This window comes from Puma concolor, chromosome C1, assembly GCF_028749965.1.
Source record: "Puma concolor isolate L17-30 chromosome C1, mPumCon1.1.hap2, whole genome shotgun sequence".
In the NCBI taxonomy this organism is placed as follows: domain Eukaryota; kingdom Metazoa; phylum Chordata; class Mammalia; order Carnivora; family Felidae; genus Puma; species Puma concolor.
In genome coordinates, this window is record NC_141674.1 from 168,507,773 (window position 1) to 168,532,933 (window position 25,161).

The 25,161-nt window shown below is 38.2% G+C and overlaps 1 protein-coding gene across 12 annotated transcripts in view; it reads right to left on the reverse strand.

The window, feature by feature from the left end:
- Nucleotides 1–215: 215 nt before the first annotated feature.
- Nucleotides 216–25,161, reverse strand: part of ZNF385B (zinc finger protein 385B) — a 429,607-nt gene continuing 404,661 nt past the window's right edge. For all 12 annotated transcript variants that reach the window (XM_086719063.1, XM_086719062.1, XM_086719073.1 and 9 more), the window contains 4 exons: nucleotides 5,749–6,000; nucleotides 4,024–4,202; nucleotides 3,115–3,216; nucleotides 216–1,632 (listed from right to left, as the gene is read on the reverse strand). In XM_086719063.1, coding sequence (XP_086575189.1) covers nucleotides 1,414–1,632; nucleotides 3,115–3,216; nucleotides 4,024–4,202; nucleotides 5,749–6,000 — 752 coding nt within the window. In that variant the 3' untranslated portion in view covers nucleotides 216–1,413. The remainder of the gene's footprint in view (nucleotides 1,633–3,114; nucleotides 3,217–4,023; nucleotides 4,203–5,748; nucleotides 6,001–25,161) is intronic.

The window sequence follows — 25,161 nt, forward strand, 5'->3', positions numbered from 1 at the left end:
GACTTCTTAGGGATTCAGAGGGAAAAGAGCAGTAAAGTCTTGCATCGTGCAGATGCTGTGAACAGTAATGAATAAACATGACAAATAAAAATGCTTCGAATAAGAGCTGAAAATGCTAAATACGTAAGGAGCAATCTTTGCACCTTCTGAAAATCGTTCATCAGATGATTTCAAATTGGAGGTGTCTCAGGAGAAACGAACTTTGAAAACACAAACAGATTTTTATTTTTTGTACTTTTATTGAAAAGGTACATTTAAAAAAATACACAGACATTTTACCATTTACAGATTGCAGATATAGATGCTCTAAAAGAGTTCACTCTATTTTGTTGTTTTATGATGCCTCTTGCCCCTGATACCACAAACATTCCAGTCTTGTTGATATCAGTTTAGAAAGGGGGGCATGGGAGCGAGACCTGCAACATATTCAGTGAACAGAAAGACAAATTGTTCAATTATAAATTTTTTTTTTATCTTCTGTACATTATTGCATTAGGGAGCCACAAAATTATGTAGCATCGTTAACAAATGAAAACAGGTTAAAAATGAAGAAGATAATTACGTAGAAATACATGGATTCATTGTCTCCTTGCAGAATGCACAAGAGATGCAAGAATGTGCAATTGAGGAAGCTCTTTTTCTGGTTGTATACATTTGCTTAGCAACTCAAACTCGTGAGGAAGCTACAAAATAAGTTAAACAAAAATAGCAAACAGTAATTATAGCTATGTTATATGGCTTTCTAGTTCTTTTCAATATCACCAAATGAAACGTGAAATAAAGAAAATACATTATCTTTTGTTCTCTTAGAGAGAATTCAAGCTACTTTGCTTCCTAACATTTACACAGCGACTAAAAAAATGTTGAATTCAGACAAGAGATACAGATCTAGTACTACACAGGATACAACAGTACTTGGGTCTAAAACAGTACACAATCCCTGTCAACAATAGTACACCATGAAGGAAAACGTTGTGATCCGTTGGTAAGATGGGATCCACAAGCAAGCACTTGTGTTCACCTATTTTTGTTCCACACTAGAATGTGCTCAGTTGGATTCCAGAGTTATTTACAGACGTGGGAGGAAGACCCTAGTTTTCAAGTCTGTCAGGAAAAGATTCCTTATCGTTTCTAAGCCAGATCACACCCATGGGAAAATAGAGGATGGTATATAGATATAGATATATATTTTTTTCTGACCAATACATTTGCAAGAAACCAAATATCTCAGATACACAAATCGAGGTCGGCAGGGGTTGGGGGGGGGCGGTGGTGGAGAACGGGGGGACAAAGCCCGTGCTGCTCAGATCCCTAATTTCGGGAGCGGTCCCTAAAAGCACTCTGGAGCCTAGTGATTTCTTAGTCTTTGGAGTCGGGGCCGGGGTGGCGCGCCGCGGGGCGGGCGGGCTGCGGTCAGTAGGGCGCGAACAGGATGGAGGCGGGCGTGGCGCGGATGGGCCCGTGGCCCGGCCGCAGCAGGGCGGGAGGTATGGCCGGCGCCTGGAACAGCGACGCCGACGGCCGGGGCGGCAGCGACAGCGCCGACGACACCGCCGCCGCCGCCGCCAGGGGCGACGACAGGAAGGCCGGGGCCAAAGGCTTCATCATGTCTTTCTGGAATGCAAGTTTTGCCTAGCGGAGGGAGAAAACCAGGGACGGGGTGGGGATAGTGTGTTGGGTGAGCGACATGGACGTTGAGAAGTCACATTATAAAAATCTTTACTCTCGGAAGTCAAGAAATTAGGTTCACAAAGCTGGTTGCAAAGGCTCTGGGCGTACCTTTACTTTGATCTGTTTCCATTTCAGCTCTTTTTTGGGGGCCTTTGCCCCTGGGCCCCGAGGACACGGAGGACACCGGAGAGCCTCTCTGAGTAGATACTAAAGCTATTTTATGCTGCTTCTCACAAAGAACAAGCAAACATACCCAGAAGGTTTCCTGCTTAAATAATGGAGCTCAGTTTAAAAATTTAAAATTCTGACTTGTCCTAAACCACAGTGCAGCCTTGAGAGGGTTGTTTTGTTTTGTTTTTGAGAATATGCGTGACCTTTCACTTCTCTTTGAAGAGCCGCACAGGGTGAGCTAACTGGGGTTCAAGACATGAGGGACTCGTTAAAAGTCATGAAAACAGTCAGTTTACACCCCTCTCTCTGGCCACTTAAAGGGTGATCCCTGAAAAACTGCAACCGACTCAAATTTCTGTCGTTGGAAATGATTGTAAGTGCACCAGAAACGTTCTCTATTTAAAGGAACCCCAAGGTGGAACCTTCCTATAAAGTCAGAAATCAATCCTTAATTTCTCTCTTTTGCAATCAGGAGAAATCCTTAATTTCTCTCTTTTGCACACTGAATTTGTTTAATGCAGGTAACACCTGCTTGCAGCATCAGATGGAGGCTTTGCAGAAGCTGGGAGCATCGCCTCCAGCTGGCCAATCCGGTTTCAACCTCAAATGGAATGCCACACTGGGCTAAATCCCAGGGAGATTATGAAATCCATCCATCTGGGTATTTATATGACATCTATTGCTGGCGCCCCTGGGTATTTTTGCAAAGAAAGTGAAAACAACACATATTGAGAGCAGGTAGGACAGGCTGAATACCAGCATGCCTGCTAGACAAGGAAAGAGAGTAATATAAACACTCACTTTAATTTCTGGAGGCAGGGGCACGTGGGGGTGGAGAGGGGAGATGGAGGAGGGGGAAGAGGGAGAGCCCTCTAGAAAGGGAGAAGGCATTAAATGGAGTTTTGTTTTAGGAAAGCAAGCCCTCTTCCCAGGTACAGCCCATTCCAGGATTCCTCAGGCATTACTTGTTTTTGTTCCTGAGCCTTTATTTTTCTTTATAAGCTAAAGAAGGCAGCCTTTTGGAAAAGGTTCCTGGTAATGAGTAAGGGATTAGCTTCTAAAGAGGTTCAGTTTCTCTTCTGTAAAGAAGCTTCCTTCAAGGTGCCCTACAGCAGGGACTAAGCAGTTCATCCTAAAACTTCTGTCTGTGAGGGCTATTTAAATTCAAAACCTTTCAGGACCAATTAGTCGCTAGACCCTCCTAAACCACAGTCCCTGCCCAAGCCAGCAAGGCAAACCCACAAAACAGGTGAGCAGGTGAGGTGAACTTACTGCTAAAATGCTCGGGCTCCGCTGGAGTTTGTTGTAAGGGCTGTATTTCGGCTTCAGTGGCTTCCCTGCAACTCGATCCTTATGCCTTCGGCTAGAAATGTGCTGAAAAAAGTTTGATGCATTAGCTGAATCTAAATGTGAGCTTTATTCCACGTAAAATATAACTTCTAGATAGAGATAGCTGGTCACTCCATTCCCAGTTCTAAGTCCACAGTTCCAAGGTGGTTTGAATAAGATCACTGTGCTCTTGAAATTAAGACTTGCTCCCCACTCAATTTTTTTTTAATGTTTATTTTTGATAGAGAGAGATTGAGAGCACAAGCAGGGGAGTTTCAAAGAGAGAGGGAGACAGAGGATCTGTGGGCTCTGTGCTGGCAGTAGACAGTCCGATGTGGGGCTCAAATTCAAGAATCATGAGATCATGACCTGAGCCAAAGTTGGACGTTTAACCAACTGAGCCACCCAGGTGCCCTCCCTGCACCCCACCCCCCCAATTGTAATGCCTCTATTCCTTTCCTTTCTCTGTAGTACTTACCCTGCTTTGCCTGTTGTTACTGCCATGACTAATGAATCTGTCTCCATAAACAGATTTTGGGTCTTTGAAAGACAGGCTGAACATCTTGCCTTCCAGAAGTTCCTGCTTGACTACAAGCTCCAGATGACTGCTGTGCTTATCTGTCCCTAACACCTATCCTGGATCTGACTTACAGTAAAAGTACCCACTTTTGTGGGTACGTAAGTATTTGGTGCTTTTTCTTTCGCTAGCATCTGCATGTTGTATCTTGTGTGCCTCATATAAAGGTTAGTAAATTTATCTGTGAGCATAGTGAGAACCATTACATAGATTAGATAAAAAATCAAGTGGTGACCCAAACAACAGTGGATACTAATTAATTCAGGATACATTACCTGTTTGAGTTGAATTTCTGAATTAACATGAACATCACAGATTTCACAATGAAATGTCTTATTTTGTAGTCCTGACCCCTTACTGCCATTTTGCATCTTTAATCTTGATCCAGGTCTAGGATAGGACTTAATTGGACCAGCCCCATTACGAGCTTCCACCATGGTCTTGTGTTTAGATCCTAAAACAGAAAGAGACATATGGTAAATAGCTATTGAAGAACAGAATACATCTATGAACAGCTCTTTGTTTTCTTACCCTTGAGAAGTTTATCTTCAGGATGAATTTCTCATTGCTTTTTTTAAAAAAAATAATCATTTTAATGCTGATTACAAACATTTTTTATTTATTATAAACAATGCTGCTTATTGGACACATTTTCATTGTAAAAAATGGGAAAACATGAGTCCATTAGAAGGAAAATATGGAAAATATACAGAAGCATAAAGAAAATAAAGATTCTATGTTTTCACCACTCAGAGATTACCACTGTTATCATTTTAGTTAAAAAAAAATTTTTTTTAACATTTTACTTATTTTTGAGAGACAGAGCGCAAGCAGGAGGGAGGGACAGAGAGAGGGAGACAGAATCTGAGCAGGCTCCAGGCTCTGAGCTGTTAGCACAGAGCCTGACATGGGTCTTGAACCCACTAACAGTGAGATCATGACCTGAGCTGAAGTCGGACACTTAACCGACTGAGCCACCCAGGTGCCCTTCAGTTTAGTTTTTTATTCAGGTTTTGTTTTGCTTGTATATTAAAGGTATGTATTTTTTTTCAAAATTGGCATCATACTAGTTAAATATCCTGAAAATTTCACATAGCAAATCATATACTTTTTAAAATAATTACATTAAAAAATTTTTTTAACGTTTATTTATTATTTTTTTTTTCAACGTTTTTATTTATTTTTGGGACAGAGAGAGACAGAGCATGAACGGGGGAGGGGCAGAGAGAGAGGGAGACACAGAATCGGAAACAGGCTCCAGGCTCTGAGCCATCAGCCCAGAGCCTGACGCGGGGCTCGAACTCACGGACCGCGAGATCGTGACCTGGCTGAAGTCGGACACTTAACCGACTGCGCCACCCAGGCGCCCCTAACGTTTATTTATTATTGAGAGACAGAGAGAGACAGAGCGTGAGCATGGGAGGGTCAAAGAGAGGGGGAGACACAGAATCTGAAGCAGGCTCCAGGCTCCAAGCTAGAGCCTGACACAGGGCTCAAACTTACAAGCCACAAGATCATGACGTGAGCCGAAGTCGGACGCTCAACTGACTGAGCCATCCAGGCGCCCCATAAAGTAATTTCATTTTAATGACTGAGTAATATATACTCTCATATTGGGTTCCTATAGTTTATTTGACCTTTCCCTACTGAGGGACTTTTAAATTGTTTCCCCCTTTTTTTCCTAAGTGTGTTGCAGTGAACATTGTGCATAGATATTTATCTTCATCTCTGTCACTTTGTCATAATGAGTTTTGGGAAATATTAGATGCTTTTGAGAAAATAAAGAACAGAATAAGTTTTATCTTCAACTTGCTTTAAGCTTTTGCCTGCTGTTTCCAAAGTTATCATATCATACTTTTCTTAAAATCAGTCTTTTGAATCAAAAAAGCGGAGAAGACGTTGAACAAACCCAACGTTTGAACAACAAAAGATATGGTATTCTGAAGGGAAAGGTTGGTTTTGTTACAAACATTATTTAAATTCAAACGATAGCTGCTAACCTGTGTTGTGTGCCTCTAGCTGTGACAGGGAGTTCACAGCCACTTTGCATAGTGAACAATACAGTAATTTTTTGGCTTTTTCTTCTTCTGATTCAGGAACGGTACAGGTACCGGGAGCTCCATTCGTGCTCTTTGAGGGAGAAGTGGCTGCTCCAGGTGGCAGGGGTGTTGTGCCTGATTTGAGGAGAAATGAGCCACCTTCAGAGCTTGATGGCTGACTGGAACTGTTGACTTTTAACTTCCCTTTATCTTCTAAGAGAGACACAGAAAGATCGTATTAAAGCTTCGTACATGGTATAAACACAGACAAATTAATGTAAAAGAAATTAAAACTAGAAATTTGATTGTTAGGTGTAGTTTTAATCTCCAGATTGAAAAATAGCTCCATGCCATCAATTTCCAATATCAGCTCACCCCAAGAATATGATGACTTATGAAACATGACTTTTTTCTCCCACTGGCAGCAGGTAACTTTCTGATAGCCTTCGGTTGTAAATTATGCTCCAGAGAGGTCTTTAATATATAGGAAAACCAACTACCTTCCAATATGGTTACATGATATGATGGTAACATGAAATAAGTCATTAGTCAATGGTAGTTTCATTTGACTATTCATGCTTTAATTAGGACATAAATATAAAGCTAAAACTCAATTTTTATACCAAGTTAAAATTTTAACATTGGGGTGTTGGGGTATAGGTGAGGGAAGACATATGGTTAATTTTGGTTATGATTAGTTAAGTTTTTGCTGCTCTTCGAATGGCAAAGTGATTTATCTAAAATACAAGATGCAAAGATTTCATTCATTGTACTTAATACTGCCAGTCTAAATTATAAGATTTTTCTTTTAAGTAAATTCTACCGCCAACGTGGGGCTCAAACTCATGACCCTGAGATCAAGAGTTGCATGCTCCTGAGTCAGCCAGCCATCCCTAAGTCATAAATTCTAAGTAATGACATTAACCAGAAGCACAATAATGAGGATTAGCCAAATCATTTACAGACATCTTGGCATTTTGATCATGTAGCTACTAAATGCTTACAATTCTCAAGGCCCATGGTGCAAGCTATAAGAAGGATCAGAGTGACTTTAACAGAATCTAACTCGTCGGGGTTCATTTGCTATTCAACACAGGTTCTATTCAGTGGCCCCTTTGGGAAAGAAACTGGAACTTCATAGGCAACAGCCCAATCCATCACACATGTAAGCTGAGTAGAGCCGGTGCTTTTAGAAAATGTTTATAGATACGCTGATAAACTCGTATTAAGAGAAGAAGGAAATGAAAAACTAACACTTATTTGTTAATTGCCTTAGCTAACTTGGAGCTGTGTACCATGGGCCTGGATCACCAAGAGGGAAGGAGTGAGTAGGGGAGCAGCAACCTGATAGTGTGTGTCTGTTCTGCATATGGGGCAAAGCCAGCACTTACATATACACCAAAAATACCAGCAGATCATATTTCTATGTGTTTGATTTAGGTATCAACAGTTCATTTCCATCCTTTTCCTGCATTGGATCCATCTGGGTCAAGACTAGCAGATTCTATAGCTGAATTCCAGATCTGGATGGTGTTTGGAATAAGTGAATGCTCAGATCTCTTTTTATCCTTGGGTTTCACAATCTATATATTCCTTTCCAGCAAGTTTATTAAGACTTCAGGATGCCATAAAGTATGATGGAAAAGATCTTAGACTTTTACTAAACAGACCTCCACAGTATGAGAGAAGGGACTAAAATCAATCTTCCTAAATGGTAATACTAAGTAAATTAGATTGAAGATTATTTCTGGCTTAGAATTCCCTCACCTATAAGGATCCCTTAGATTGATTTTCCAATTTTATAGAATTCACAAAGCAGTGAAATAACAGTAATCTTAACATTTGCTCCTATGGAATTACTCTGTTTCTTGTGATGGAAACTTAAATTATTGCATGGTAAAATCTTTTCATAAAATTTGACCTAAGGAATCTGACCTGTTTTAGTCATTTACTCATTCTCTCTCTTATTCATATTTATTTTATTGTCCCTTATATTGGTCTCCCTCATATGTTCTTACAGTTTTATAGAACGGTACAACTTACAAAGTGCTATCACTTACATTATCTTATTATCTCTCACAACAAACTTGTGAAATAGGTACGGCTGAAAATAACTAGTCCTATCTTGTTTTTTTAATTTTTTAAAGTTTATTTATTTATTTTGAGAGAGAGAGAGGAAGAGAGAGAAATCTCAAGCAGGAGCTTGATCCCACAAACTGTGAGATCATAACCTGAGCCTAAAACAAGACACGGACACTTAACCAAGTGAGTCACCCAGGCATCCCAGTCATTCCTATCTTAAAGATGAGAAAACTAAGGCTCATCAAAAGTGAATAATGTCCCACAGATTGGTAGGTGGCATAAATGAGCATGATGTTTTCTCTAACTATTCACTGGGTAGTGTACTAATCTTCCTGCACAGAGGGTGGACTTCATATGGCATTAACATTATAAAAGGCATATAATGGTCACTGGAGATGTGATAAAGTCTTGCTTTGTTTAGTTTTAAGGCATATTTGCCTTAAATGAAAATATCTATTCTCTTCAACAAATTATTCAGGCTACATTGAGAATATGGACAAAATTATTTTTTTCCTCTTTATTCCTATTTCTTTAAGAAAAATTAAACAGATTTCCTTTCTGTATCTCCTTTTCAGAAGAGGTCATTTATTCATTAACAAATGAATATTAGCAAAATGCTAATTACTGACAATGTGCTAGACACTGAAGAGAATAGTAAATAAAGTAGGTATAGACTTTAAGAAAATTAAAGGTTAGCAGGGAAAATGAGATAGTCATTCAGAGATCTCTAATTTATGAGAGCTTGGAGCAGGAAGTGATTTCTTCTGGTTAGGAAGAAAGAGACATTCTTCATAAAGGAAGTGATATTTTGGCCAGATTTTGCAGGTGAGATTTAGATAAGAATAGAATAAGGTGAGAAAGAGTAGGAAGTGAATGCTTACAGGTGGAAACATAAGGAAATGCTTAGGTGTTGGAAAACTTGGGGTTTGCTTGAATACCTACTAGTTCAGCATAGATGATGGCAACAGGTGTAATGAGAGATATTATAAAGGTGAATTGAATCAGAAGGTAGAGAATATCTTAAAACTAGTAAAATGGATGCCAAGGGAGGCCATTTTCCTTTAAAAATATTAAGACATATGGTATATTTAACATTTACATAAATTATGTTTTAGTTTTTATCCTCTAGGTAGGCCAGAGTCTTAATCTTTGTGAATAGTAGGTATCAATTTTGCTTTGACAATGTGTAAATGGTTCCATCATATTGAGGAAATTCTGCCATTAGATTGAGACTAGCTAGTTAATGAAATAGATCCTAAAACCACTAAGCAATACTAGATTTAAATTTTGGCATTCTTTCTGGATGTGTAAATTTATAAGCTTTGAAGCCTAATTTTATTATTTCTCATTTTGTTTTATATTTTTATCAAAATCCATTATATTATTAATTCTTTATTTATTCTATATATTATTCTTTCCTTATTGGCATTTTTAAAGCCTCCTTATTTTGTGTATTTGGAAGTTTAATTAATGTATTGTTTACTTCTGTTTCTTTTAATAAAGATGCATGTCATCTGGAACTTCTGGTTAATATGAATTCTATTTTCAAGTATTCCCTCACCTAATGTTAATTAGCAGGTTCTTCTGACTGTCTTCATTATTTTCTGATTACTTAAACGCCTTTTTAAGGTTTCATCCTACAGGACTGGGAAGCAAAATTTGCTTAGCTACATCAGAATTGCCCTTTGTAACAAATGTCTGTAATTTATGCATCCAAGTGAATTTAATTCTTCAAAGTGGCGATCCACATTGATTCCCTTATTTTCCAAAGTTCTAAGCATTTTGAAAACCTCTCGTTTTGGAACTGTTTTCATATCTACTTGATAAACCATGTGAAGGAAATCAGTCTTCACTATTTATTTATCATAGTTATTTTTTACAACAAAACTTTACTCAGGTTAACCCACCTATTCCTCAAACTTAGCACTATATTCCTGAAACACAGGTTCAGGGGACTAATAAGCTAACACAGATGATGAAAAGAACATGGGAATTCTTTATTTTTAAGTTTATTTTTATTTATTTGGAGAGAGAGACAAAGAGCAAGCAGGGGAGGGACAGAGAGAGAGGGAGACAGAATCCTGAGCTAGCAGCACAGAGCTAACAGCACAGAGCCTGCTGCGGGGCTGTAACTTACCAATTACAATATCATGACCTAAGCCTAAATCAAGAGTTGGATGCTTAACTGACTGAGTCACCCAGGTGCCTCAGTACATGTGAACATCTAAAAGCAGTTTTCAGAAACTAATCCTGTTGGTAACAAGAAGACTCATGTCCATATATAGGTCTTAATTTAAAAACAATCAAAATAGTATTCTAACTACATTATAGATCAATATATATATATTTTTTGCAGTGTAACTTTGGAAGCTATAATCCAATTTTTATGAGTCTGCTTACAAGGTTTAATCTTCAGCTTAATATTATTAATATAAGTTTTTTCTAACCAGGTTTCAATGGTTTAATAATAGATACATGATTTACACAATAAATGTATGCTCAATGTAGAAAATAGTCAGACAAAAAAAAAAAAAAAAAAAAGAAAAGAAAAATCACCCATGATTCCATCACCTATAATAAGTCAGCAAAGTTTTCTGTAAACATATTAAGCTTCGTGGGCCATATTATTGCAGCTACTAAGCTTTGCTACGATAGCAGGAAAGCAGCCACCAGTATGGCTGTGATCTAACAAAACTTTATTTACGAAAGTAGGCAAGCACACTAGATTTAGCTCTCAGGTAGTAGTCTGCCAACACCTGACCTAGATTATTAAAATGATACCTGTTACTTCACAATTTACACAATACTACATGTGAATAGATGGAAACATGCTGTAACTCACATTTTTCAAATGGCAATAAATCAAGAATATCTTTCCACGTCAGTAAATGTAGAATTGGATCATGATTTATAACAAATGATATTTACCTATATGGATGTACTATAATTTATCTAAATAATCTTTTGTTATTTGGGTTACTTCTGGTTTGCACTCTTACAATGTTAAAAAGATACTGAATGGGAGTTTGGTTGCCTCAGAATGAAGGACATGACCCTAACTGAAAGCAGTTCGCATCAAATATCTCAGCATCTTAGAGAAAGTCCCCAAGAGACCCCCAGACACATACTTGTAGCATTTATAAGAAGCAGTAAAACTTATCCTGCTACCAACATCCTATCATGCACTTCCCTAGACTATATAAGGATTGGAGGACTCACTGGCATCATGAGCTTCTGTCCTGGTTAGATGTTTCTGAATCTAGTCAAAGTGGTAAAGCCAGAAGTGCATGTAAGAAGAGACACTGGCATCTCATTTTCTAGTCTGGCAACTTCTGACTTTAGTGATCCACCCCTCATCCCAGGTGAAGTAGGGGATAGGAAGGTTGGGGCAGACGAGCTGGAGCTGAAGGACCTGTAATCTCAGTTTGGCATGTCAAGGTTGGATGCGTTTTCTTAGGGTCAATAGGGCATCTTGAAAGGTGGTCAGGCTCGAGCTCTGTTATTGGTACCTGACACAAAAAAGCTGATCACTAGGATGCTGGCAGTAAGAGGCTGAGGAGTGGAGCTCTGGTGTTAGGAGCTGAGGAAGGACTGAAAGACCCGCACGAAGACCTTACACATGGTCCTCGAGAGACAGGGACAGGGCATCTGGACACCTGCCATGCAGAGGGCATCAATGATTGTCGTTAAGCACAAAAACATTGGCCCTTCTTTTATCTTCATTTATCTTCTCTAATGCCTTCTCCTATCCCTAACAATTGGAACGGGCAAGAACTAGAAATTATGGGTTGAGGAAGAAGAGAAGAACACACTATGGCCTTTCCCATGGTCCAACCTGAGCCAGGAAGAAGGAAGTGTTCAGCTGGATAAAGAGCCTAAAGTTTCAATAAGACGAGACTTTCTGATATCTGATAATATTTCTGAGGAGTGAGAAAGGGACATTCAATAGAGTATACTGGCAATCATATTTGCACTCCACTGAATTCATATATTCAGTAACTCAGTTTTATAAATAGTACTGCGTATAGACATCTTTGCATACTTGCCCAATAATTTCCTTAGGACCTAAACCCTGAAGAGGACTTACTGGCACAAAGAGCATGTTTTAACTTGTAATGCACGTTGCCAAACTGCACCCCAGAATGGTTGCACAAACTAATGCTCTTAGAGCTCTCTGTCTGTAAGAGGGTGCCAGCTTCCCTGTACCTTTAACCAGCCTAATTATCCACTGCCTTTGCCAATCTGACAGATAAAATACAGTACCTCATTGTTAACTTGATTTTCATTTTTTTTTATATAAGGGGGTTGGATATCTTTTCATTAGATTAATAATGATTTGTGTCTCAAAGTAATTTAAAAAAATTCTTAATTCTGAAAGGGAACAAACTCTTGAACTAAATACATTTTTGAGATTTAAAAAATTTTACCCTTAGTAAGAAGTAAACTTTACCATAATAACAAGCTTTCTCTTACACACAACTAGTAATGTTGTTTGGAGCATGGTTCTTAGAAGCTGAATTCAGAGGCTCAATACTATTTAGGGAAGTTTACTTTTATGTAAAGCAAAAAATTAGCCTAATGATTGCTCTGGGCAGTTATATCTGACAGTGAGAGTAGTAGTAACAATAGTAATCCCAAATCAATAGCTGACACTATTTCAATACTCACTGTAGCCCAAGCACTGTGTTAAGAACTTATATTCATTATCTCATTTATTTTTCACATATACTAATATGGTAGATAATGTTCCTATCTGTACCATTTAATTTCCTTTTTTGCTTATATACTTATGTAACTTATATACTATAAGGTACATAAAATTTAATGAATTTCTTCATATGTATACATTTGTTGAAACAGAAGATGTATGGGAAATATAAGATACAAGATACTGATATCTAAGATATACAGATGTTTCCACCATCCTAGAAATCTCCCTTGAACTCCCAATCAGTTGGTGTTTGCACTCCCTCCAAAGGTAACCACCATTCTCATTTCTATCGACTTAGATCAGTTTTGCCTATTTTTGAACTTCATAAGAGTGTAATCACACAATATGTATTCTTTTGTGTTTGGCTTCTTTCACTCAACATTATGTGTATCAGATTCATCCATGTTGTACATAGAAGTTTGTTTTTTTCGAATTGCTGAGAGTATTCCATTGTATGACTGTGCCACCATTTATTTATTTTAGTATTGATAAACATTTGGAATATTTTTAGTTTTTGGTTATTCTTATATATGTTTTTGGTAGACATAAATACTCATTTATGTCATATATATATATATGGGAATAGAATTGCTGGGCCATTAGATGGATAGATCTAATTTATCTGCCTATCTATCTATCTATCTATCTATCTATCATCTATCTATCTCTATCAATATATATCTAGCTTTCATAGATTCTGAAATGGTTTTCCCAAATGGTTGTACTGATTTATATTCCTACCAGCAATGCATGAGAATTCCAGTTGTTCTGCATCATCCCTAACACATGGTATCAGTATTGTGTATTGTTAGTCCTTTTGGTTGTAGCCATTCAGGTGGAGGTGTAGTGGTGTCTTATTGAATAGGTTTTCATTCATATTTCCCTACTGACTAATGGAATTGAACACCTTTGCCTATTTTTATTGGTTGATTACATACCTTCTTTGGTGAAGTGCTTGGTCAAATCTTGTGCTCATTTCCCACCCCCCCCCCCCAACTTGAGAAAAGTGCTCGGGAAACCAAGGACACAACTTTAACAGAATTATTCTTTGTACTTTCTGAGGTCACCAAAGTATACTGCTTGTCACTTCTTTGTACAATTACATTTTCCTTTTTATACTTAATATTTCACTAGAAGGAACTAGCAACAGAGGCATGCAGTGAAAGGACTGCGGGTCATATGCTTTCCTATATTCACAAGAACTTTGTCCAACATCTCATTATTATTGCAAAAAACAAAGCAATGCCCACATTACTGCTTAACACTCATTAAACCAAGTTAGCTCACTTTGATAAGGAATTCTGAAATCGTTCTCCTCTGTTTTATCTTCCCATTTTCTGAATAATGAGAAATTGATGGGTGTCAGCCACAGTAAGTACTTTCTTACTAGTTATGCAGTCTTGAGAGAGATGAGGCTAAAAAGCCGACAGGGCTCTGTATCAGACCAAAAAAACCCCAAAACCCCACATCAAATAATATTGCAAATCTGTAGGTTTGTCGATTGGTGTAACTGTAGAAGTCTTCCTAACTCCTTGCTTCATTTGTCCTCTCCTTATCTACACGTTTGACACAGTAAAAGTGACGGAAGCCACCAACTGATGACAGATATTTTAAAGCTCAAAGTGGAGTGCATTAAGATAGTTAATGGATTCTGGAGGGGAGGGGGTAGAAAAGGCAGCAGCACACAAACTACAAGATGAGCAAGCCAGTTTGGTACCTTGGAGTTCTTTGCTAAACAAAATGTAATAAAAGATGGACAGATGCTAGCACATCACTCTATTGGTGGATGCACAAAGAAAGGGATATTCATTTGTAGTATAGCAGGACTGCACTAAAAGAGCACGAAGGAAAGACCAACCCTGCAGATAACAATCAGATACAGCAGTCACTCTACCTCCTTTTGTTTATTAGATGTTTTCCTGGAATGTATGTGCAAAAAGACCTTGAACTATTTGAATGCACTATTTAAAAGATTTTTTTTTGAAACAGAGTTCTTTTGGCAATGCAATAATCCCATACCTTTATTTTAAAATTCTATGATCTTACGGATTAGATTTGCTTAAATTAGAAACATCTATAGTGAAAAGTTATGTACCTGAAGAACAGGTCAATAAATCAGACAAATGGGAAAAAAGTGATCCTATTAAAGGGAAGAAACACAGCCAGTCAGCTTCCCCATGGAAAATGTATCCTTCTTAAGTTCCCTACTGATATCACCAACCTCTTATTAGCAAATGTCTGGTCTCCCATTTTGTAGAGAAATGAGGAAGCTGAATGAGTTTGTCCCTGATGTTACATTTTCTTCTGTCTGCACCTACTTTCTTTACATCTCTGAGGAAGAGGTATATACTTCCACCTGTCTCTCTATCTTTTACATTTCTTCTCTCTTTCCTATAGTTTTGGCTACTTTCTTTGTACTGGGTTCTTTCTTTCTGTTTACAAAATGCTGAAAACTCCATGTTCCAACAGTCATTCCCTGACTTGGTTCATTGCTGGAGTGTTCCACTATCTTCCCTCTGGTGCAGGACTTAAGTGGTCATGGGATGTGGTTCTTCCACTTCCTTTCTTCCTGTTTATCCTTACCTTCCTGCAAAACCCATGGTGTCTCTCCAGTCTTCCCGTGTATTGGGTACAAGTCCCTTCCTGAAATGCTTTTCCCCCTTGATGCCCACAAACACTGGCCTTGCCTGGTTCTCTAAGCTTACTCTAGGTCCCCTTCACCAGCTCCTGTTCTTTTGCCTGCCCCTAAGTGTTGGCATGCCTCAAGACTGCACTCATGTCCTCTTTTGGGTGTTATATGATCTAATTCATTCCAATAACCTCTTCTAGCATTGACATAGATTCCTAAATCCATAGGTGAAATCTCTACATTCCTCGCAGGTTCAAGTTGTTTTGCCCCTAATAGTCTGTGGGACATCTATTTTTAGATGTTTCACGCATATTTCAAATTCAACATGCCTGGTACTGAATGAATGATATGTTCCACATAAGGGCCCTTCCAAGCAGTCCCCATTTTAAATTTTTTTTTTTTCAACGTTTATTTATTTTTGGGACAGAGAGAGAGCATGAACGGGGGAGGGGCAGAGAGAGAGGGAGACACAGAATCGGAAACAGGCTCCAGGCTCTGAGCCATCAGCCCAGAGCCCGACACGGGGCTCGAACTCACGGACCGCGAGATCGTGACCTGGCCGAAGTCGGACGCTTAACCGACTGCGCCACCCAGGCGCCCCCAAGCAGTCCCCATTTTAATCAATGACATTACTAGTTGTATGTCAGGCCTGTCATCAATAACTCTTGAATTCTTCCTTCTCTTAGCTTCTATGTGTAATAAATGGCCTAAGTTTATTGATATTATCTTCTAAATATTTCTTCTATCAGCCTTATCCAGCAGACATTGACTCAGCATCTACTGTGTGCCACTGCTTCATTTTAGGCCCTCAATATTCACTGTGGATTACTATAAAATTTCTTTCTAGATCATACTACCTCTAGTCCCCAAGCCCATCTCCTCTCTTTTCCCCTTCCGTATGTTCTCATAATCCTCTTCATATAATTATATGTTGACCTTGCATTAACTGTCATTTCTTCACAATTAAAATTATTACCAGGATAGAGAGATTCTTGAGTCCTACAACAATGCCCTAATTCATCTGTGTGCCCAGTGTACAGAAAGCCATTGGTGGGCAATAATATGATGAAATAAGGAATGTTAAATTCATGCAGTGCCTTTTAGCTTCACAAATAAAAATAGTAGAAATTCACTGTTAATGGCCAAATCATAACCAGTGAAATAAACATAGATAGAACAGATATTTCCACTACTGATTATATAAAATACTTGTATCATTGTTGCTGAAGATATATATATGCAATCAATATTTAATGTCATTTGAGGTTGAAACAATTCTCTTAAGAATACATCCTTGAGATGTACTAGGACAGAGTCATAACAACAAGTACATGTGTCAGGTCAAATTTTTTGATTTGATAAAATGAACAAATCTATAGATTTTCTTATCTCCTTTATTAGGAATCCTACATAAACCTGATATAAATAATAAGCATGAAGCACACGTGAAAACAAATTATCATCAAAGTATAGCCCATCCTCTTTGCAACTAAACTGATACCCTGTCACCATGGCAAGGTTTCAGTCATAGCAACACTATGGTTCTTATGTTGGGAGACTCATGAGATGGTTGTAGCTCAACAACCCACTTTGGCAATGTGGTAAGCAGTCATTAACCAATAACATCACAGTATATTCATTTGAGTTATCAACAATTACATGATTGATATATTTATGCAATAATATTCGTTCAGAAATTTCAAGTACTATGACTTATGCCATTATCTAATTTTCCCCACCCTTTTAGATAATAGATATCCATTACTGAAGGTGTCATTTTGCAGACTTTGTGTCTTACTGAAGATACCATTCATGGCCAACCCAGATCCCCAAGGCACATAACGTTTATGACAGGTGGCCGGAGATTGACCCAGTACTTTTGGAGTCCTCTAGTCACCTATTTAGCTCCTTCCAACTAGACTGCTCATTTAGATTTGATCTGATTCCAGGTGTCCTCAAGCATCACCCACCATAGAACAGTATAGGCTGGTTTATGTCACAACACCTACTAGGCTAGCTGACTTGCTTTATTAGTCACAGGACTTCTTGTTGGAAAATGTCTGATCTCAATCCCTTGAGGGATCACTCAATCACTTGAGGGTGAGCTGCTCAACCACCTTTGGAAACAGAAAGAGTTCTTTATATGGCTTATGCCATTTTGCAGATGTGGAAAACAAAATAGAGTACTTATATGACAAGCTCAGAGACACAAAAAACCAAGAATAGACATGGAAGTTAAAGCTAGTTTTTAAAATTCTCAGGGCACTCAAATATTATACATTGGGTCAAGCTGATCCTGATGGAGCCTTTTACATCTAATGCTACATTACCATGCCTCCAGCTAAATCCCTGAAACACTGACTCTTCAAGCACAGTTGATCACTGTGAAGCTTGCTAATTCCTAATTAACTATGTTTACGTGTGATTTTCAAATCTTGGCCTTTAGACTAATCCTGGAAGCAGGGAAAATTGTCTATGAATTAAAGTGACTCTTCACAGAATCATTATCTGTATGTCCTTACGTTAAAAACAACAACAACAACAAAAAGCTTATTTATTTTAAGTAACTTAGGATCCATGAAAGTTAGGTGGCCAATTTTGTAAGTCCAAAATAGGTCCTGTGCTGTAATTTTCTGCCAGACTACAATCCTGAGTTAGGATATCCTGGTCTTCCCATTTGAAAGCCCATGTCAGTTTGGTTCTGGTCACTGGGCTATACCACTCAGTGAGTCTGTGGCCCAATGAAATGATAGTCATTGCCCAGCTCTGCACGACAATTGCCCTGTTGTCCTTCATGCCACTTGGCTGGGGAGCAGAAGCTACCAGTCTAACATTCAGATAAAACAGTGGCCCCTCCAAATATCTCCTTGTTAAAAGCTGGCAGCCTACATACACTCTGTATCAATGAGCTGGCACTGATATTAGTGAACATGTCACTCTCCTAAGGGAGCACAAAAGAGGGCTGGTTTGCTGGAGTTTGAATCTGATGAACAGCTTTCTCCTATTTTGTGTAGTTTTCTAGGCATTTGACTTGTACAATAGAGAAATCATATTTCAAATTTTCCACGTTGAAAAATTGCCCCTTTTCCGATTTGTCACTGAGAGATGTGAAACAGTTATTTCTGAGGCAGCTTTATTATGGAAAACAGAATAAGTAACTCCTGTCACTCAAATCAAGTCCCCAGGGAGTAGGTCCAATAATGATTCAAAAGCCAGGAATAAGATTAAAAACTAATTTTCTAGGTGGAATGAGGAGCAGGTTCTTTTTCTTCTAAATGAATGGCCCTTTACAGAGGAAACATCGATTCCAGGTATAAGGAAAAACATTTGAATTCTGCTCCTCCCACGTCTTTCCTTCTAGATGCAGAGATTAGGTGTTAGCTTTGAAACTCTAGGTAGAGTGGGGTGCACACTGACAATGGAAAGGTCAGCTTGAGAGGGACTGAGGAAACTGAGTCTTTCTTCATCTAAAAAATTATATCTTTATTTAATAGAGAAAATACAAAAAAAAATTACTTTCTTCAAACAAGCTCATCGCCTTAGGCTGCTCCATGGAGATAGGTACGGGCTGTCACTGTTCACGGACCTACCTGGGTACTGCCTGTCCTAAGGGACTGCAGACATTCAGGAGCTGGACTTCTCAGGTGTAAAAAAGCTACCAATCCTCTTAAAAAATATAGCGCTAAAAGCCAATCATACTTTCACATTTTGAGTCTAGCATTTGTGCCTAAATTCAATCTGCTTTATTATGAAATTGTCAAAGGTAGCTTTATATTTAAGGTCTATGGGTCACAGGAGAAAGTCTGTTGACCACAGAAAGACTCCTCTAAAAAGTGATGTTAATTCCAGAGGCCTGAGTGCCCAAAGGGGCTTGTCTAGAGTTTCTCATCATCTAGATCCCTTGGGAATACTGTGACATGGGGACTTATGGCTAAAAGTTTCTTTCCCATCTGACCTGTGCCCTGAGATATATAAACTCATCAAATCATTGGAAGTTATTGTGCAAATAACGCAGGATGTAGAAATAGAAGTAAAAAAAACCCATAAGCCTCTCACACTAAATAGGAGGATTTTTTTAAATAATTTTTTTAATGTGTATTCATTTTTGAGAGAGAGAGGGACACAGAATGTGAAGAGGGGAGGGGCAGAGAGAGAGGGAGACACAGAACCTGAAGCAGGCTCCAGACTCTGAGCTGTCAGCACAGAGCCCGACATGGGGCTCAAATCCATGAACCATGAGATCATGACCTGAGCCGAAGTTGGACACCTAACCAACTAAGCCACCCAGTCTCCCCTAAATAGGACTTTTTAACCTAGGGAGTCTACAGACATCCAAGGGGTCCATGAATTCACAGAATCCATGAACTTGAGTGGCAAGAAAATGTACTTTATTTTCATTTATCTCTGATAAAAATTTAGCGTTTTCTTCAATTATAAATGAAGGCAAAAAACTATAGCAGTCTTAGCAGTACCTGTGACTATGCCCACCAATAGGAATAAGATCTTGTCATCAGATATTACAGTTGTCATAAAAAGCTTGAAACACTGTGCCTCATCATTACTTCAAAATTATGGTAGATATTACACCTGTTGCTAGATCTTATTTAACACATTATTGCTATGTTACTATATCATAACAAACATTTGACAACTGTATTTATTGTAGTTGGTTTCCTTTGTAAAAGTACAAGTTAATTTTATGGACTTAAAAACATTATTCTGAAGGGCACCTGGCTGGCTCAGTTGGGTGGAGCAAGAGACTCTGATCTCAGGGTCACAAGTTCGAACCCCACGTTGGTCGTAGAGATTACTTAAAAAAAAAAAAAAAACGAAAACAAATATGAACATCATTCTGAGACTAGGCTACTAGTCGGCCACAGGTATCCATGGTACCAAAAGAGATTAAGAACTTTTGTGTTTATGCCCATTACTTCATTCTGCCTTCTTTCTGTTTCTAGCTATCGTTTCAATCACTTTTTTTTTAAACCAACATCCTAAATTCCCTTCTCTGTCCCCAAGTATCCTTTTATTGGTTCAATTATTTAAACCAGATAGGCTTTCACAGCTAAAGTCCTATGGAGAACCGGTCCCTCTGATGAGAATCCTCTTCTCTTCCATCCCCAGATCCGGGCCCCTGTTTGCAGGGCCGACATCTTTCTCACCAGGCAGAGAGAGCTTAAATCCCCTGCCGAGGTGTTCCTTTCCTTCCCAGACAAGATCAACATCTCTCTCTTTTCATTAAGCTTGTCATCACTTGTTCAGTATTCACCTTTCCAGACAGTATGCTGTCATGATGGCAAGGCCCAAGTCTGCCTAATCCACCATCATATACCCAGTGCCTAGTACGACACAGAGCATGCAGTGGGGGCTTAATAACACATACATAGATAGGCCATTTTGTAACTTTTGATTTAATATATTTTTTAACTTTTTGATTTAGTGTATTATATGCATTTTTATGTTGCTTTTACTTACTGTAAAGCTGCATATTTTATCAGGTATAAGGACTTTACTGAAATAACTTCCCTCTACTGATCATTTTGCTTCCACCTGTCATTAATACAAATAATGCTACAGGAGGCATTTTCATATGTAACATTTTATTTTTCTTGCTTTGTATTTAGAATTATTTCCTTGGCATAAATTGTAGGAAGAGAAATTAACAGTAAAATGAATGGAATAAATGTTTTCATGGTTTTTGACTTATTCTATGATGCTGCTTTCCAAAAGAGTTTTCTCAATTTGGGGTGCTGGGTGACTCAGTTGGTTGAACATCCGACTCTTGGTTATGGCTCGGGTCATGATCTCAAGGTTCGTGGGTTTGAGCCCTGCGATTGGGCTCTGCAGCTGACAACATAGAGCCTGCCTCAGATTTCTGTCCCTCTCCCTCTGTCCCTTACCTGCTCGCACTATTTCTGTCTCTCTCAAAATAAATACAGTTAAAAAAATTAAAAAAAGTTTTCTCAATTTAAAATGCCATAAGTAACATAAACAGAACATCTACTAATGAATTTTCAAAATACTTAAAAAACTTTACTAGTTATTAATTATTATTCTTATGGATTAATCAAAAGACTGGATAAATTTTTGTTGAAAAGAATAAAATAAATAACTTTTCCTTAACTCAAAATGTGGCACCCTAATTTCCCATTAAGTAAAAATATTTTATTAATGGAGAAGTAAGAACAAAGATATTGTCCTAGGAAAGGCAAATTGTTTTAACTTAAATATGACCATTATGCTAATCAAATGAGTAAAAATTATCATAAAATTCTGACAGAAGTTTAAATATTTGAAAGCAAAGAATAAAATAATCTCTATTATGACAAGAAATTCTAGTATTTATGTCATTTCATATTTGAAAGAAAACAAAGCACATATTTTGTAGAGGCTAACTAGTTGATAGCATACAGAAATTATTAAAAAATTGCACACTAAGAAAATGTTTTGCAAGAAGCCAGAAACAAAATGTATGAGCTGACAAGTTTCTCATTTACTGACATAAATGCCAGAAGGGACTTGTTAGGTAGGAGCGTGTTTCTTATTCTGATTACACCACCCCTCTCCTCCTCAGTAGCCAATCCTGTCTCCAGACAGGGCTGCTTCTCCACAGGGAGCACCCAGGTTTCTCTCTCAACAAATGGACGTATGTTGGGTTGTCCTTTCTTGTAGCACTGTAACTGTGCATAGAGCAGTTTGTTGACCTAGGAGGTGGGGCATGTATCTTATTGAAGATGAAGAAAAAAGAGCTAACCAGGGTCTTCTTGCCCTGTCCATAGTCTAGGGAAGGTGTTACAGCTTCCCCATTAAATTCTTTTTAATGGTATTAATTTAATATATGCTAACTCTGTGACTGCCATGTGCAGGACAAAGTACCCGGAGCCACAGTGGCCATGATGGATGAGCTACGTTAACCTGTGGGAGAAGGAATAGAAAGACATTTCCTCCACTTATAAAAATGTGAGGAAGACCAAGAAGGACCTTCCCTATATATTTACATATCCCACTGGGAGAGTCAGGCTCATCAAGCCTTGATATCTGGAAGGAAAACACAAGTGTTAATAATTGCCATGAGATAATAAAATAAGCACATAAAGAGAAATGTAAGTTCAGGTCACTGTTGCATGGCAGCATGGCATGAAATGATCATAGAATCAAAAGGACAGGGCTGGGAAAGTTCTTTGAACAATAGTTGCTTTTTATGGCTAGCATTTATTGAGTGTCTGTTACATGATAGGCACTGAAGCAGGCATTATTAGTTCATTAATCCCCAAAACTCTGGGAGGTAGGTATGAGCCCTCCCATCTTATAGGTGGGGAAACAGGTCAGAGAACATGATTTGGTTAAGGTTAGCTGGTCGGTGAGAAGTGGAGCTAATCTGTGTGAGTTCAAGCTCACATGCAAGGTATGTAAATGGCACGCAAAAATCATACTGTGGTTAATATGTCCTTATTCAAAGCCACTCAAAACTTGATTTTTCAAAAATAAAACCAGCTGTAAAACAGGGTGGGGATAGAAATAACACCCCTTTCTGAAGTGTCAGACTTCTAGAAGTATCACTTAGTGGAAAAAAAATCTCAAATAGCCTTCAGAAAGCACATGCAGTTATAGTTCATGGACCTTTATTCAAAGGTGGCATATCATGGTAGTGAATTTGAGAGGCTGCCTGGGTGGGAATCTGGGCTTGAAGCTATTTCCTTTCTGGATGACTCTGAGCCATCATTTCCCCTTGCTATGTCTCACTTTCTAGTATCCATCAGAGGACCGTATCATTAAATAAGATAGTATACACAAAACATTTAGCATGTAAGTATCAGATACACAATAATCATTCAGTTACACATTAATTATTAGTAGTACTGCTGTTAAAATTATGTTTGCAGGTAAGTCTAATAAGATTGGATCTGGCTCTCTAGAATCAACTATATTAGGTACAGCATAATGGCAGATGATGATAGCTGACCACTACAAGAACCACCTGTCACCTCTCACTGATGGCAGCAGGAAGGGGCCACTCCACAAGAAGTTAAAAAAACAACAACTCAAAACTAAGAATATCAACAATGGGCATTTTTATTATGCTTTACATTTTGCAATGCTCTTTCAAAGTCACTTTATTTGATCCACAAAACACCACTGTGATGCAGGGAGCGCACTATTCCTAGTTTACAGATGAGAAAACAGGCTCGGAGAATTGAATGCCTTTTCTGGAGTCATGGCTAGTTAAAACAGCAGAGAGTACCACGGTCCACAGATGTGCTGTCCAATTCAGTAGTCATGTGTAGTACTTAAAATGAAATAATATTAAATACTCAGCTTCTCAGTAGCACAAGCCACATTTCAAGTCCTGAATAGCTATATGTGGCTCATGGCACTCATATTGGACAACACAGATTACAGACCATTTTTACCACCACAGCATATTTTATTCTGATAGAGCTGGCCTATAAAAATGAGAACACCAAGCTATTAATGTGTGATGCCATGCCAGTTTCCACAACAGTAAACCTGATTCTTGCAGAAAGAAGTCAGGGAAGTGGAAAATACTTTATAAATGTTTCTATGCAAAACACTTTAAGCTTTATTCTATAAAGCTAAATTAGTGTGGCACCATCAGAACTGGGCCTAGAATCCCCCAAAGCGCCTAGTACCAGTGCCCTGAACAAAGAATCTATAAATATTTATTGAGTGATTCTATTTGACCATCCATCCAATCTCAAAAAAATGTTTCACTATAAGAGAATTTTTCCTGAAGTAAATAAGTGGAATGTAATAAAATGTATGCAATAACCTTCATTAAAATTTTAGGGGCATTTATAGTGGTGCATTTATAAAATTATTCAATGTACACACAAAATCCTCTTATGTTCCAGTATCTTGTCAATGCAGAAGGGTTGTAAATAAGTGTAATCAAAAGAGATGAATACCGGTTAAAATAAATATGTCTAAAGATGAGAAAAGTTTTTGATGGTGATATAAGCCATAACAAGGAGATATCTGAGGTTTTGCTTCTTGGAATTGTTTATAACATGTCCCAAGTAAATTATGTTAATAGAGCTTCAGTAAATCATAAGTGAGTCTCAACTTTTGCTTCACTTTCTTAGAGCAATGTTAGGAAATAGTTTTCAGAAGTCGAGAAACTAACAATAAATGCTCAGTATGATTTGGAAGCAATATAAAATGCTCAAAAGTTTCAGAAGTTAGTTTCTAGAGTATGACAACACTTAACTCTCTAAGAATTTGCAGCCTTGCCTGGCAGGATGCTGTTGTCAAATTCAAGGTGCATGGGCAAAGATGGAGGCAGTTTCATTTTTTAAATTGACTTTGAAAGTCTTAATGATATATGTACATTTCATGAAAATATGAGCCTTAGTATAATGGTCTGTTCTCTTTAGACAGATGGGACTCAATTTATGTTCTACATGATTGTACCCCAGAATTTCAGACTTAAGATGTTTGTCATAAATATAGTTAATCTATTATTTTATGAGGGATACTAAATCTCGGCCTCCTGGATTCGGATAGATGTATGCCAAATTTATGATGGCACTTGTCTATAAATGACAGATGCTGTCAAAGCTGAAAACTATCATTTTCTTCTACTAAACAGCACAAGGTCCTGTTGCTAGAGACAGAAAGTGGGGAGGAGGCAGTTACAAAGACCTTGCTGGCTAATCGATGGAGTCCTGTGACCGTTAGAGGAAATGAGAAGTTGTCATTTGGAAAACTTGGCCCCATTTGTAACAACACATAAAAACTATGAAACACACAGGGGAACCCATAAAAATGACGAGGCGAGGGTCTCTCCGTTTGTATCCTCGGCAGAAAGACTCTTCGACGAAACTGAAAATACACTTTTGTAAAGCAATAGGGTAACCATAAAAAGCTAAACTACAGACTTTGCAGGTAAGTTGATAACTACTTTGGGTTCATACTTGAGGAATTGCCCCAA